At 51.4% G+C, this 15,949-nt stretch overlaps 1 protein-coding gene across 4 annotated transcripts in view; it reads right to left on the bottom strand.

Annotated features, from left to right (window-relative positions):
• The window catches only part of USP24 (ubiquitin specific peptidase 24), a 167,293-nt gene that overhangs the window by 14,019 nt on the left and 137,325 nt on the right, over positions 1-15,949 (bottom strand). For all 4 annotated transcript variants that reach the window (XM_089660267.1, XM_089660268.1, XM_089660269.1 and 1 more), the window contains exons 55-58: positions 10,362-10,454; positions 7,369-7,471; positions 6,680-6,792; positions 2,438-2,551 (exon numbers count right to left, since the gene is read on the bottom strand). In XM_089660267.1, the coding sequence (XP_089516393.1) occupies positions 2,438-2,551; positions 6,680-6,792; positions 7,369-7,471; positions 10,362-10,454 (423 nt within the window). The remainder of the gene's footprint in view (positions 1-2,437; positions 2,552-6,679; positions 6,793-7,368; positions 7,472-10,361; positions 10,455-15,949) is intronic.

Below are 15,949 nucleotides of genomic sequence, written 5' to 3'. Positions count from 1 at the left end.
ACGGTACAGATATCCCCCAAATGTCAGGACGGTACAGATATCCCCCAAATGTCAGGACAGTACATGTATCCCCCAAATGTCAGGACAGTACATGTATCCCCCAAATGTCAGAACGGTACAGATATCCCCCAAATGTCAGAACGGTACAGATATCCCCCAAATGTCAGAACAGTACAGATATCCCCCAAATGTCAGGACAGTACAGATATCCCCCAAATGTCAGAACGGTACAGATATCCCCCCAAATGTCAGGACGGTACAGATATCCCCCCAAATGTCAGGACGGTACAGATATCCCCCCAAATGTCAGGACGGTACAGATATCCCCCCAAATGTCAGAACGGTACAGATATCCCCCAAATGTCAGAACGGTACAGATATCCCCCAAATGTCAGGACAGTACATGTATCCCCCAAATGTCAGGACAGTACATGTATCCCCCAAATGTCAGAACGGTACAGATATCCCCCAAATGTCAGAACGGTACAGATATCCCCCAAATGTCAGAACGGTACAGATATCCCCCAAATGTCAGAACGGTACAGATATCCCCCAAATGTCAGAACGGTACAGATATCCCCCAATTGTCAGAACGGTACAGATATCCCCCAAATGTCAGGACGGTACAGATATCCCCCAAATGTCAGGACGGTACAGATATCCCCCAAATGTCAGGACGGTACAGATATCCCCCAAATGTCAGGACGGTACAGATATCCCCCAAATGTCAGGACGGTACAGATATCCCCCAAATGTCAGGACGGTACAGATATCCCCCAAATGTCAGGACGGTACAGATATCCCCCAAATGTCAGGACGGTACAGATATCCCCCAAATTTCAGAACGGTACAGATATCCCCCAAATGTCAGAACGGTACAGATATCCCCGAAATGTCAGAACAGTACAGATATCCCCAAATGTCAGGACAGTACAGATATCCCCCAAATGTCAGAACAGTACAGATATCCCCCAAATGTCAGGACAGTACAGATATCCCCCAAATGTCAGAACAGTACAGATATCCCCCAAATGTCAGAACAGTACAGATATCCCCCAAATCACCCCTTTTTGCAGAGTAGACAGTCCGACGTACTTCATAAGAGGCATGGCGAGTTTTTTGAAGGTATAATTTCTTTAATAAGAAATTAAAAAATATATTTTCACAATTTTTTTTTACATACTGTCACCAGTGCAGTACAGCGTCATCATATAACTAGTGTGGCTGTGATTAGGGTCATTGTCTGTTGACAGTACGAAAAAAAAATAAAATTATAATTTTTTTTCAATTGTTTACTATTTTATAATTTTTTTTTTTATTACATTTTTTTCTCTTTAAGATTTTTGTTTCATATTACACTATGACCAATGTAGTATAAATGTTACCATAGCTGCTAAAGGGTGTCACGGAAGTGCAAAATCACATACATATGCGTGATTTTGCATTTTTGGGTAGTGGTCACGCGTGAGCCCTACCCATGTGCGGCCTCAGCTGTCAATCACTGGGTCCCGGATTGTAAATACTCGCTGGCACCTGTTGATCGCTGAGTATTACCGACGGAGGAGAGAACTGTATGTAAACAATATAGTTCTCTCCCCGTCAGTTCCTGCATACTGCTTTGTATGGCAGAGCCATACAAAGCAGTGTGCTTACAGTTGAAAGAATACACAGCACACAGATAGCCCTTTGATGGCCCCAGATGTTAACCCCTTCCTGCCCAGTGCCATTAGTACAGTGTCAGTGCTTTTTATTAGCACTGATCACTGTATTGGTGTCGCTAGGGATGTCAGTGACACCAAGTCAGTTCCCCCCCAGTGTCAGAATACCCGCCGAAGTCCCGCTATAAGGTGCTGATCGCCGCCATTACTAGTGTAAAAAAAATTCCAGTGTATATATACCGCCATTTGTAAACGCTATAACTTTCACGTGAACTAAATAAATTTACACGTATTGGGAGGTTTTTTTTTTTTTTTTTTAGCAAAGAAGCAGCAGAATACATGTTGGCCTAAACTTATGATGAAATTTGATTTTTTTACATTTTTTTTTTACTGAACAAGTTTAATAGCAAAAAGTCAAAAATATAGTTTTTTTCCCCCTCAAAATTGTCGTCTTTTTTTTTTCATAGCACAAAATATAAAAACCGCACAGGTGATCAAATACCACCGAAAGAAAGCTCTTTTTGTGGGAAAAAAAGAAAAAGGACTCAAATTTCATTTGGGTGCAGCATTGCATGACCGCGCAATTGTCAAAGTAACGCAGCGCAAAAAAAAAAAAAAGGCCTGGTCAGGAAGGGGGGGGTAAATCCTCTGGAGGGCAAGTAGTCAAGCTAAATGCTATTACTGATGGGGCTCAGGAGTAACAGAAGACTGATCTTCCCAGTGTATGTCAAATCATAAACAAGGATTTAAGCCAATCGAGCGAGAGATGGAATCTGTACCTTAATGAAGTGCAGCGCTGTGAGCGAGAAACGCTCATTACAGAAACAGCAACAAACCAGCATCTCGATGAGTACAGAGAGCGACCCCGGGAGCTCCCGCATTGCAAACATCACCTGAAAAACAGAGGAGGGAGAAATTATACATATAAAATACTTATACATAGAATGCTGTGAGCAAAGGAAGTGATAAGACGCGTCCACATAAAAGAGATCAAGATGGCCGTTCAAGGAATCTGAACACGAATCGGTCACGTATCCTGCTACTAAAATATTATAGAATCCTTCCTGCAGAGAGAATGGTTCATACTCCCCCCTCCCAAAGTCCAAAGGTGCAGCTTCAATGAAGAGAAACCACTGCCCAAAGAATATTCTCATATTTCCAGAAGAGTTGGATTCTTGGTTCCCCGCTGCACTCAGTGGTTCGATCTGCCGACCGCTACTTTACTACTGGGTGGTGGTTTCTCTTCGGTATAGCAGAGACTGGTGGTGCAGGCACAGGGAGAGGCGAGTATTAACTCTTCTTGCAGAGACTACAGGAGTACCTCGGTTTACAAATTTAATGCGTTCTGCGGCACTTTTCGTATTGCGAAAAATTTGTAAACCGAAACGCAGTTTCCCCTAGGAATGCATTAAAAACCAATTAATCTGTTCCGGAGGTCAGAAAAAAGTACAAAAAAAAAAAAAAAGTCTTATCTGTTCAAAACTCTTTATAAAGTGCACTTCAAAGGTATAGTATTGTACAGGGACATGATTAAAAAAAAAAAATTGTAAATGCATTGAAACCCAATTACTCCGTTTTGGAGGTCAGAAAAAAAAAAAAAAAAAAAAAAAAAAAAAAGTTATCTTTTCAAAACACTTTATGAAGTGCACTTAAAGTGCACTTTATAAAGTGTTTTGAAAAGATAACTTTTTTTTTTTTTTGTACAGGGACATGAAAATGACATGAAAAAAAAAAAAAATTGTAAATGCATTCAAAAACCAATTAATCCGTTCCAGAGGTAAAAAAAAAAAAAAAGTAATAAAGACTTTTTTTTTTCATTTTTTCTGACCTCCGGAATGGATTATTTGGTTTTCAATGCATTTACAAAATTATTTTTTTTTTTATCATGTCTCTGTACAGTTTTTATGCCTTTAAAATGCACTTCATAAAGAGTTTTGAATAGATAAAGACTTTTTTTTTATCTGTTCAAAACGCTTTATGAAGTGTATTTTAAAGGCATAAAAACTGTACAGAGACATGATAAAAAAAAAAAATTCATAAATGCATCGAAACCCAATTAATCCGTTTTGGGGGTCAGAAAAAGTAAAGTTATCTGTTCAAAACACTTTATAAAGTGCACTTTAAAGGCATAAATACTGTACAGGGACATGATAAAAAAAAAAATTCGTAATTGCACTGAAAACCGATTAATCCATTCATATTGCGAAAGGAATTTGTAAACCGAGGCATTACTTTCAATGGATTTTCATTCGTAAACGGAAAACTACGTTAACCGAGGCGTTTTTAAACCAAGATACGCCTGCATTTTATTTTACAAATTTATTTTAAAGACCAATGAGGGCTGTTCTATAGCAAACATATGACAAATACTGCAACATATTGCGATATCTCACACACACACACTGATTTGTGAAAGTGACAACGTTTCCCTGTGAAAGAGGAAGTGTAACACCTTTTTTGCTTCCGCTGTGTGATGAGACACCTAGTCAACAGGTGGGAAGCCTTGCTTTTGTCAGTCACTGTGTGCTGCTAGTAATACGGAGTCATGTCAGAGCTTACTGAGCTTCAAAGAGGGCAAATTGTTGGTGCCGCTTAGCTGGTGCCTCTGTGACTGAAGTTGACAATTGATTTGCCGTGTTGCGAGGTACAGGATCAAAAGGTGATGACGGCGTATACAGTTTCCGGGAAATCGTCGTCTCAACTGCGGTGGACATGGTCAACTGACCGAAAGAAACAAAAGACCATTGCGCAGGATTGGGACACGGGACAAGAAAACAACTGCTGAAAAAGTGACTGCAGAGCTCAATCTCAGTCTTCCAAAGCCCGTGTCCACAAAAACTGTGCAGAGGGAAATACCTAAGCAACACATTCGCGGGCGATCTGCAATTGCCAAACCACTAGTGACCGATGTTAATGCTCAGAAGAGGAGAGAGTGATGCAACACCCGTAAATCGTGGGCTATCGATCGATGGAAGACCAATATCGTTCGATGAATCGAGCATCACACTGTTCCCAACCACTGAGATATGGGGCTCTGTCTGTGAGCTGTTCCCTTCAAGGTGGGGCAAGTTTTATTGCTGAGGACTGAGCGATCTGTTGGGAGAATCTCCTGTCTCTGGTGCATGAGAGCTGCGCATTAAATATGTGCTTCTGGTGAGCGCATTAGAAGGAAGAATGTGTCACGGATTCACCGATCACCCGATGTCACGATCAATTTTTGGACACTATAGAAGAATTTGATCATTGATCAATCATTTCATTTATCTGTATCATTTATCCATTTGCTCACTTAAGTCACTATTCATATATTGTCACCATAGCGCAGCACTTTATTCATTTATAATACCTATCTATATATTGTCACCATAGCGCTGCACTTTATTCATTTATAATACCTATCTATATATTGTCACCAAAACGCTGCACTTTATTCATTTATAATACCTATCTATATATTGTCACCATCGCGCTGCACTTTATTCATTTATAATACCGATCTATATATTGTCACCATAGCGCTGCACTTTATTCATTTATAATACCGATCTATATATTGTCACCATCGCGCTGCACTTTATTCATCTATAATACCTATCTATATATTGTCACCATCGCGCTGCACTTTATTCATTTATAATACCTATCTATATATTGTCACCATCGCGCTGCACTTTATTCATTTATAATACCTATCTATATATTGTCACCATCGCGCTGCACTTTATTCATTTATAATACCTATCTATATATTGTCACCATCGCGCTGCACTTTATTCATTTATAATACCTATCTATATATTGTCACCAAAACGCTGCACTTTATTCATTTATAATACCTATCTATATATTGTCACCATTGTCACCACCACTTTATTCATTTATAATACCTATCTATATATTGTCACCATCGCGCTGCACTTTATTCATTTATAATACCTATCTATATATTGTCACCATAGCGCTGCACTTTATTCATTTATAATACCTATCTATATATTGTCACCAAAACGCTGCACTTTATTCATTTATAATACCTATCTATATATTGTCACCATCGCGCTGCACTTTATTCATTTATAATACCTATCTATATATTGTCACCACCACTTTATTCATTTATAATACCTATCTATATATTGTCACCATCACGCTGCACTTTATTCATCTATAATACCTATCTATATATTATTACCATAGCGCTGCACTTTATAGCTCTGCAATTTCTTTTCTGTCATTCATTATAGTGCTGCACTATAATGAATATATATAGCGCTGCACTTTCTTTTTAACGTTTATGAGGACATAGCGGGTTGTCCTTTAGTGCTAGTGGCTGTTGTTTCTTCCCTCCCTGGGCGCTCACTGCATTTCTTTATTTTCACACTGGTCATGTTTATGTGGCAAACACTGTCCCAAGGTTAGGACCAGGACTGTCTTGTGCCAATGATAAAGGGTGTTGGCAGTGCAATCATGGTTTGGGCAGCCACATCTTGGTATTCTGCAGGTCCCATCATCACCTTGAAAGGTAGAGTCACTGCCAGCGACTATGTACAAAGTTTGGCCGACCGTGTGCACCCCGTGGTGAAGACATTGAAGACCGTGCCATTTACCAAGTCGAGAACGCTCCAATTCCCACAGCTGGTGTAGTCAAGTCATGAATGATGAGCGTGCAAAGTCTCGCACCTTTCCCGGGCACTGCAGTCGCCGGACCTCAATATCATTGAGCCACTATGGTCAGTTTCGGAGAACAAGATTCAGGCTCGTCTTCCGCCTCCGGCATCTCTGCGAGAGCTGGGGGGATGTGTGCATGAAGAGTGGAATCAGATTCCATTATCTGCCATCCAAGACTTGTCTATCTGTCAATTCCCAGGAGAATTCAGGCCGTCTTGGATGCCAAAGGCGGTCCAAATCCATATTGGGTAACAATTTTGTTCTCTTACCTGGTGTTTCTATATTTTTGTCCAACCCCAGTATACATATCTACACACAGACACACACATGCAGTGGCACATGGAGCAGCTCACCTCCAGCAAGTAAGGCTTTCCTTCTGGCATAAACATCAAAGCTTCAACTTCAGGGTGGAGGGCCAGCGGGGGACCCTGTGCGTTCAGAGGGTAAGTCTTGAACAGACCGGGAGCTGGAACAATCACAAGGAGGGTCAGAATTCTACATTTGTGTTTTCATTACATTTGATATTGCAATTTCGTTTAACTATTTTGTTACTTATTTCATTCAATGCAGGAGTGTATTTAGGATTTGTGCTGACCTAGGCAACACAGAAATCACCCCCCCCCCCCCCGCCATGGAGAGACCCTGACACCAACCAATACCCCCCCTCTCACCCACAAAGGGAGCCTGACATTGACCAACAATACCCCATCCCCCACCCGAGAGAGCCTTGCCATCCCCTTCCCCCCGGAGGCGGAACACCAGAGCCCAATCGCAAGTGCGACTGTTGTGACCCTGGCAGTTCCCGCCACTGATGGACCATACAACCAGGTCTGCCTGAAAAACTGACAGGTGGAACTGGTTGGATCACCCATGTGAAAGGGGCTGAAGCCACATTGGTCATTTGGGGCCCCAGGACTAATAAACCCCATCTATTAATGGGCCCCAGTGCCCATTAAAATTTCTCTATTAATGTAGCAAGTTCTATTATTATGCACTCCCGTGAAGACAGAAGGAATATTGTCCACATAAAGCCATTTATTACCGACAGTCCTGTAGGAGGAGATATCAGAATTAAGGACTAGCAATGCGATCGTATTGTGCAGATATCCAAACTCCCGAGCTTGTGCCGAACTCCACCGCCGATTCTGGGAAGGAGGAAATCAAACTATCACAGAGACTAGAAAATACAACAGTTATTACTCAATACATAGGATATCTGCTTTTCGACTGCATCACTTTGATGTACTGCGGCAAAGCGGCATCCCTGCACTGGATCGCGTATCGAACACAAAAGACACAATAAACACACCAAGCCAGGCCTCGAAATTTACTCGCCCGCTCGCATTGGTGAGTGGAAATAAGGTGGGGGTGAGTGTGTCCCCCAGCGCCATCTTGCTGAGCAGGCTTGGAACTCAGGGCCACCTCTGTCGCTCACACTGGGAGCCATCAGACTGCTCAATGGTTGAGTAAAGTGAAAGCAAAGGAAGGAGTGTGTGTTGTGCTCTCTGTCTCCCCCTAGAGTGCAGTACCCGGCTGTGATTAAAGGTAATGAAGTACTGCAACTTTTTATAGGGCTGTGTACATGTGTGTATGTACATGTGTCTGTGTGTATGTACATGTGTCTGTGTGTATGTGTATGTACATGTGCCTGTGTGTATGTGTATGTACGTGTGTCTGTGTGTATCTACATGTGTATGTACGTGTGTCTGTGTGTATCTACATGTGTCTGTGTGTATCTACATGTGTCTGTGTGTATCTACATGTGTCTGTGTGTATCTACATGTGTCTGTGTGTATCTACATGTGTCTGTGTGTATCTACATGTGTCTGTGTGTATCTACATGTGTCTGTGTGTATCTACATGTGTCTGTGTGTATCTACATGTGTCTGTGTGTATCTACATGTGTCTGTGTGTATCTACATGTGTCTGTGTGTATCTACATGTGTCTGTGTGTATCTACATGTGTCTGTGTGTATCTACATGTGTCTGTGTGTATCTACATGTGTCTGTGTGTATCTACATGTGTCTGTGTGTATCTACATGTGTCTGTGTGTATCTACATGTGTCTGTGTGTATCTACATGTGTCTGTGTGCATCTACATGTGTCTGTGTGCATCTACATGTGTCTGTGTGTATGTACATGTGTCTGTGTGTATGTACATGTGTCTGTGTGTATGTACATGTGTCTGTGTGTATGTACATGTGTCTGTGTGTATGTACATGTGTGTGTGTATGTACATGTGTCTGTGTGTATGTACATGTGTCTGTGTGTATGTACATGTGTCTGTGTGTATGTGTATGTACATGTGTCTGTGTGTATGTGTATGTACATGTGTCTGTGTGTATGTACATGTGTCTGTGTGTATCTACATGTGTCTGTGTGTATCTACATGTGTATCTACATGTGTCTGTGTGTATCTACATGTGTATGTACGTGTGTCTGTGTGTGTATGTACGTGTGTCTGTGTGTGTATGTACGTGTGTCTGTGTGTATGTACGTGTGTCTGTGTATGTATGTACGTGTGTCTGTGTGTGTATGTATGTACGTACGTGTGTCTGTGTGTGTCTGTATGTACGTGTGTCTGTATGTACGTGTGTCTGTGTGTGTGTATATGTACATGTATCTGTGTATATGCAAGTGTGTGTATGTACATGTGTGTGTATGTACGGGTGTGCGTATGTATGTACGTGTGTGTGCATATATACACGTCTGTGTGTACGTACATGTGTGTGTGTACGTGCTGTGTGTGTAAACATACATGTATGGGTGGTTTGGTCAGATTCAGGATGATGTGGTTATTATGGGTGGTAGGATATGGGGCATTTGCGGTACAGCTGTGTTGGATAGAAGGTAGGATATGAATGTGAGTTAGGGACCTTAGATTGTACGCCCCTTGAGGGTGAGGAACCTTAGATTGTACGCCCCTTGAGGGTTATGGACCTTAGATTGTACGCCCCTTGAGGGTTAGGGACCTTAGATTGTACGCCCCTTGAGGGTTAGGGACCTTAGATTGTACACCCTTTGAGGGTTATGGACCTTAGATTGTACACCCCTTGAGGGTTAGGGACCTTAGATTGTACGCCCCTTGAGGGTGAGGGACCTTAGATTGTACGCCCCTTGAGGGTGAGGGACCTTAGATTGTACGCCCCTTGAGGGTGAGGGACCTTAGATTGTACGCCCCTTGAGGGTGAGGGACCTTAGATTGTACGCCCCTTGAGGGTGAGGGACCTTAGATTGTACGCCCCTTGAGGGTGAGGGACCTTAGATTGTACGCCCCTTGAGGGTGAGGGACCTTAGATTGTACGCCCCTTGAGGGTGAGGGACTGATGTGAATGTACAATATATATGTAAAGTGCTGCGTACATTGACAGCGCTATATAAGTACCTGAAATAATAATAGAAACCCACCCCAGGTATATCGATGGGCAGCTAAAAGTTCAAACAACACATGCTTTGTGTATTTGGGGGAAACCCCAAGATATCTGCAGCTCAAAAAAAAGGTATGATGAGGTGGCCGAGTGGTTAAGGCGATGGTCTGCGAATCCACTGTGCTCTGCACACATTTTATTTATTTCAGGTACTTATATAGCGTCGTCAATTTACGCAGCACTTTACATATATATTGTACATTCACATCAGTCCCTGGCCCTCAAGGGGCGTACAATCTAAGGTCCCTAACTCACATTCATACATACACATACTAGGGACAATGTAGACAGGAGCCAAATATCCTACCAGCATGTCTTTGGAGTGTGGGAGGAAACCGGAGTACCCGGAGGAAACCCACGCAGGCACAGGGAGAACATACAAACTCCATGCAGGTGGTGCCGTGGTTGGGATTTAAACCAATGACCCGAGTACTGCCAGGCGGAAGTGCTAACCACTTAGCCACTGTGCTGCCCAATGGGTTCAGATCCCATCCTCAGTTGCTTGGCATATCCAAGCCTGAAAATTTGCAGGGAAATCATCAACTGTAACAAGAGCTGAGAAACAAGCGGTTAGTCTTCGAAATATGTACAACGTCATCCACTGACCTGGTTGTTTTTCCGGTTGGGCCCGAGCAGAAAATTAATAAAGTGACGCAATGCAGAATACTTCAGTAAGAGTTCAACAGCGCGAACTCCTTGCTACAAAAGGAAAACAAGAAGCGTCATTCACCTATCCCAGACAGAGCAGAATACACAGAGAGAAGCCAAAACTAGGCCTCCAGACACATTCACCAGACATGAAGAAGTACATTCAAGTGAAGCAGAAGCTAAAAACGTTTTTTTTTTACCTTGCATTAAAGTGTTACTAAACCCCCCGCAGTACAATCAGTCTGTAGATGCAGGAAAGCGTGCTTGTTATACTCACTGTGCAACCTAAGGGGTTAATTCTCAGCATTGTGTAAAAAGGCTGTTTAATCCTGTCTCCTCTGATCCTCCCCTTCTTCTATTGTCTACTATCCATCTGCTGATAGTACAGAGCTCTAGGAGTCACTCTAGCAATACACACCAAACTGAGCATGTGCAGAGTTTTCTTTTCTTCTTGGGAGAGTGCATGTGATTAGCACAGGGCCAATAAGCACTGTCCAGGCACAGGTTCAGGGGTTATGTAGCCTCATAGTACAGTCAGAGGAGAATGAAAACTCCTCCTACAAGATTAACCAGTGCTCAGCCGAACACTGATAAAAGTCACAAGACTACTATATACGGCCGGCTGACGAGAATAGGTATTTATCAGTTTATATTTACTAAAATAATTGTATTTCCATGTTCTGTGTACTGTGGGAGAGCGGATACAGCGAATGCGGGGTCCGGGGAGGGCGGGCACAGCGAATGCGGGGTCCGGGGAGGGCGGGCACTGCGAATGCGGGGTCCGGGGAGGGCGGGCACTGCGAATGCGGGGTCCGGGGAGGGCGGGCACAGCGAATGCGGGGTCCGGGGAGGGCGGGCACAGCGAATGCGGGGTCCGGGGAGGGCGGGCACAGCGAATGCGGGGTCCGGGGAGGGCGGGCACAGCGAATGCGGGGTCCGGGGAGGGCGGGCACAGCGAATGCGGGGTCCGGGGAGGGCGGGCACAGCGAATGCGGGGTCCGGGGAGGGCGGGCACAGCGAATGCGGGGTCCGGGGAGGGCGGGCACAGCGAATGCGGGGTCCGGGGAGGGCGGGCACAGCGAATGCGGGGTCCGGGGAGGGCGGGCACAGCGAATGCGGGGTCCGGGGAGGGCGGGCACAGCGAATGCGGGGTCCGGGGAGGGCGGGCACAGCGAATGCGGGGTCCGGGGAGGGCGGGCACAGCGAATGCGGGGTCCGGGGAGGGCGGGCACAGCGAATGCGGGGTCCGGGGAGGGCGGGCACAGCGAATGCGGGGTCCGGGGAGGGCGGGCACAGCGAATGCGGGGTCCGGGGAGGGCGGGCACAGCGAATGCGGGGTCCGGGGAGGGCGGGCACAGCGAATGCGGGGTCCGGGGAGGGCGGGCACAGCGAATGCGGGGTCCGGGGAGGGCGGGCACAGCGAATGCGGGGTCCGGGGAGGGCGGGCACAGCGAATGCGGGGTCCGGGGAGGGCGGGCACAGCGAATGCGGGGTCCGGGGAGGGCGGGCACAGCGAATGCGGGGTCCGGGGAGGGCGGGCACAGCGAATGCGGGGTCCGGGGAGGGCGGGCACAGCGAATGCGGGGTCCGGGGAGGGCGGGCACAGCGAATGCGGGGTCCGGGGAGGGCGGGCACAGCGAATGCGGGGTCCGGGGAGGGCGGGCACAGCGAATGCGGGGTCCGGGGAGGGCGGGCACAGCGAATGCGGGGTCCGGGGAGGGCGGGCACAGCGAATGCGGGGTCCGGGGAGGGCGGGCACAGCGAATGCGGGGTCCGGGGAGGGCGGGCACAGCGAATGCGGGGTCCGGGGAGGGCGGGCACAGCGAATGCGGGGTCCGGGGAGGGCGGGCACAGCGAATGCGGGGTCCGGGGAGGGCGGGCACAGCGAATGCGGGGTCCGGGGAGGGCGGGCACAGCGAATGCGGGGTCCGGGGAGGGCGGGCACAGCGAATGCGGGGTCCGGGGAGGGCGGGCACAGCGAATGCGGGGTCCGGGGAGGGCGGGCACAGCGAATGCGGGGTCCGGGGAGGGCGGGCACAGCGAATGCGGGGTCCGGGGAGGGCGGGCACAGCGAATGCGGGGTCCGGGGAGGGCGGGCACAGCGAATGCGGGGTCCGGGGAGGGCGGGCACAGCGAATGCGGGGTCCGGGGAGGGCGGGCACAGCGAATGCGGGGTCCGGGGAGGGCGGGCACAGCGAATGCGGGGTCCGGGGAGGGCGGGCACAGCGAATGCGGGGTCCGGGGAGGGCGGGCACAGCGAATGCGGGGTCCGGGGAGGGCGGGCACAGCGAATGCGGGGTCCGGGGAGGGCGGGCACAGCGAATGCGGGGTCCGGGGAGGGCGGGCACAGCGAATGCGGGGTCCGGGGAGGGCGGACACAGCGAATGCGGGGTCCGGGGAGGGCGGACACAGCGAATGCGGGGTCCGGGGAGGGCGGACACAGCGAATGCGGGGTCCGGGGAGGGCGGACACAGCGAATGCGGGGTCCGGGGAGGGCGGACACAGCGAATGCGGGGTCCGGGGAGGGCGGACACAGCGAATGCGGGGTCCGGGGAGGGCGGACACAGCGAATGCGGGGTCCGGGGAGGGCGGACACAGCGAATGCGGGGTCCGGGGAGGGCGGACACAGCGAATGCGGGGTCCGGGGAGGGCGGACACAGCGAATGCGGGGTCCGGGGAGGGCGGACACAGCGAATGCGGGGTCCGGGGAGGGCGGACACAGCGAATGCGGGGTCCGGGGAGGGCGGACACAGCGAATGCGGGGTCCGGGGAGGGCGGACACAGCGAATGCGGGGTCCGGGGAGGGCGGACACAGCGAATGCGGGGTCCGGGGAGGGCGGACACAGCGAATGCGGGGTCCGGGGAGGGCGGACACAGCGAATGCGGGGTCCGGGGAGGGCGGACACAGCGAATGCGGGGTCCGGGGAGGGCGGACACAGCGAATGCGGGGTCCGGGGAGGGCGGACACAGCGAATGCGGGGTCCGGGGAGGGCGGACACAGCGAATGCGGGGTCCGGGGAGGGCGGACACAGCGAATGCGGGGTCCGGGGAGGGCGGACACAGCGAATGCGGGGTCCGGGGAGGGCGGACACAGCGAATGCGGGGTCCGGGGAGGGCGGACACAGCGAATGCGGGGTCCGGGGAGGGCGGACACAGCGAATGCGGGGTCCGGGGAGGGCGGACACAGCGAATGCGGGGTCCGGGGAGGGCGGACACAGCGAATGCGGGGTCCGGGGAGGGCGGACACAGCGAATGCGGGGTCCGGGGAGGGCGGACACAGCGAATGCGGGGTCCGGGGAGGGCGGACACAGCGAATGCGGGGTCCGGGGAGGGCGGACACAGCGAATGCGGGGTCCGGGGAGGGCGGACACAGCGAATGCGGGGTCCGGGGAGGGCGGACACAGCGAATGCGGGGTCCGGGGAGGGCGGACACAGCGAATGCGGGGTCCGGGGAGGGCGGACACAGCGAATGCGGGGTCCGGGGAGGGCGGACACAGCGAATGCGGGGTCCGGGGAGGGCGGACACAGCGAATGCGGGGTCCGGGGAGGGCGGACACAGCGAATGCGGGGTCCGGGGAGGGCGGACACAGCGAATGCGGGGTCCGGGGAGGGCGGACACAGCGAATGCGGGGTCCGGGGAGGGCGGACACAGCGAATGCGGGGTCCGGGGAGGGCGGACACAGCGAATGCGGGGTCCGGGGAGGGCGGACACAGCGAATGCGGGGTCCGGGGAGGGCGGACACAGCGAATGCGGGGTCCGGGGAGGGCGGACACAGCGAATGCGGGGTCCGGGGAGGGCGGACACAGCGAATGCGGGGTCCGGGGAGGGCGGACACAGCGAATGCGGGGTCCGGGGAGGGCGGACACAGCGAATGCGGGGTCCGGGGAGGGCGGACACAGCGAATGCGGGGTCCGGGGAGGGCGGACACAGCGAATGCGGGGTCCGGGGAGGGCGGACACAGCGAATGCGGGGTCCGGGGAGGGCGGACACAGCGAATGCGGGGTCCGGGGAGGGCGGACACAGCGAATGCGGGGTCCGGGGAGGGCGGACACAGCGAATGCGGGGTCCGGGGAGGGCGGACACAGCGAATGCGGGGTCCGGGGAGGGCGGACACAGCGAATGCGGGGTCCGGGGAGGGCGGACACAGCGAATGCGGGGTCCGGGGAGGGCGGACACAGCGAATGCGGGGTCCGGGGAGGGCGGACACAGCGAATGCGGGGTCCGGGGAGGGCGGACACAGCGAATGCGGGGTCCGGGGAGGGCGGACACAGCGAATGCGGGGTCCGGGGAGGGCGGACACAGCGAATGCGGGGTCCGGGGAGGGCGGACACAGCGAATGCGGGGTCCGGGGAGGGCGGACACAGCGAATGCGGGGTCCGGGGAGGGCGGACACAGCGAATGCGGGGTCCGGGGAGGGCGGACACAGCGAATGCGGGGTCCGGGGAGGGCGGACACAGCGAATGCGGGGTCCGGGGAGGGCGGACACAGCGAATGCGGGGTCCGGGGAGGGCGGATACAGCGAATGCGGGGTCCGGGGAGGGCGGATACAGCGAATGCGGGGTCCGGGGAGGGCGGATACAGCGAATGCGGGGTCCGGGGAGGGCGGATACAGCGAATGCGGGGTCCGGGGAGGGCGGATACAGCGAATGCGGGGTCCGGGGAGGGCGGATACAGGGAATGCGGGGTCCGGGGAGGGCGGATACAGGGAATGCGGGGTCCGGGGAGGGCGGATATAGCGAATGCGGGGTCCGGGGAGGGCGGATATAGCGAATGCGGGGTCCGGGGAGGGCGGATATAGCGAATGCGGGGTCCGGGGAGGGCGGATATAGCGAATGCGGGGTCCGGGGAGAGCGGATATAGCGAATGCGGGTCCGGGGAGGGCGGATATAGCGAATGCGGGGTCCGGGGAGGGCGGATATAGCGAATGCAGGGGACGGGGAGGGCGGATATAGCGAATGCAGGGTCCGGGGAGGGCGGATATAGCGAATGCAGGGGACGGGGAGGGCGGATATAGCGAATGCAGGGTCCGGGGAGGGCGGATATAGCGAATGCGGGGTCCGGGGAGGGCGGATATAGCGAATGCAGGGTCTGTGGTTTGGTAACACTTTGGTAAAAAACATTTCATATTTCTCTGCCCCCCCTCCCTTCTGTGTGTGAAGGGGGAGAGAGGGGAGTACAGGTCCAGTGCTGTTCATGGATGCCTCTCTCTTCTCCTCTTCACACAGCACTCGTTGGCTCCTGCTGCTGTCAATCAAATGCAGTGAGGAGGAAGTCCAACTATGTAAGTCTATGGAGTGTGGCTCCTCGGACACACAGCTCAGGAGCGCACAGACACTGTGTGCCTCTATAGCAAGCGACTTGCTATGGGGACACACAGAGAAGAGGAGCACCCAAGATAGGAGGCAAGGGCCCCAAGAAGAGGAGGATCAGGACCATTCTGCAACAGCACTGCACAGAGCGGGCGAGTATAACCTGTTTGTTATTTTAATAAAAAAAAACATTTTGGACTTTAGTAACGCTTTAAGCAGATGGTGTCACGGCATGC

This window comes from Staurois parvus, unplaced genomic scaffold (genome assembly GCF_062004578.1).
Source record: "Staurois parvus isolate SC_StPar_1 unplaced genomic scaffold, SC_StPar_1.0 ptg001221l, whole genome shotgun sequence".
NCBI classification, from domain to species: domain Eukaryota; kingdom Metazoa; phylum Chordata; class Amphibia; order Anura; family Ranidae; genus Staurois; species Staurois parvus.
This window is presented reverse-complemented; position numbering and strand designations above follow the sequence as displayed.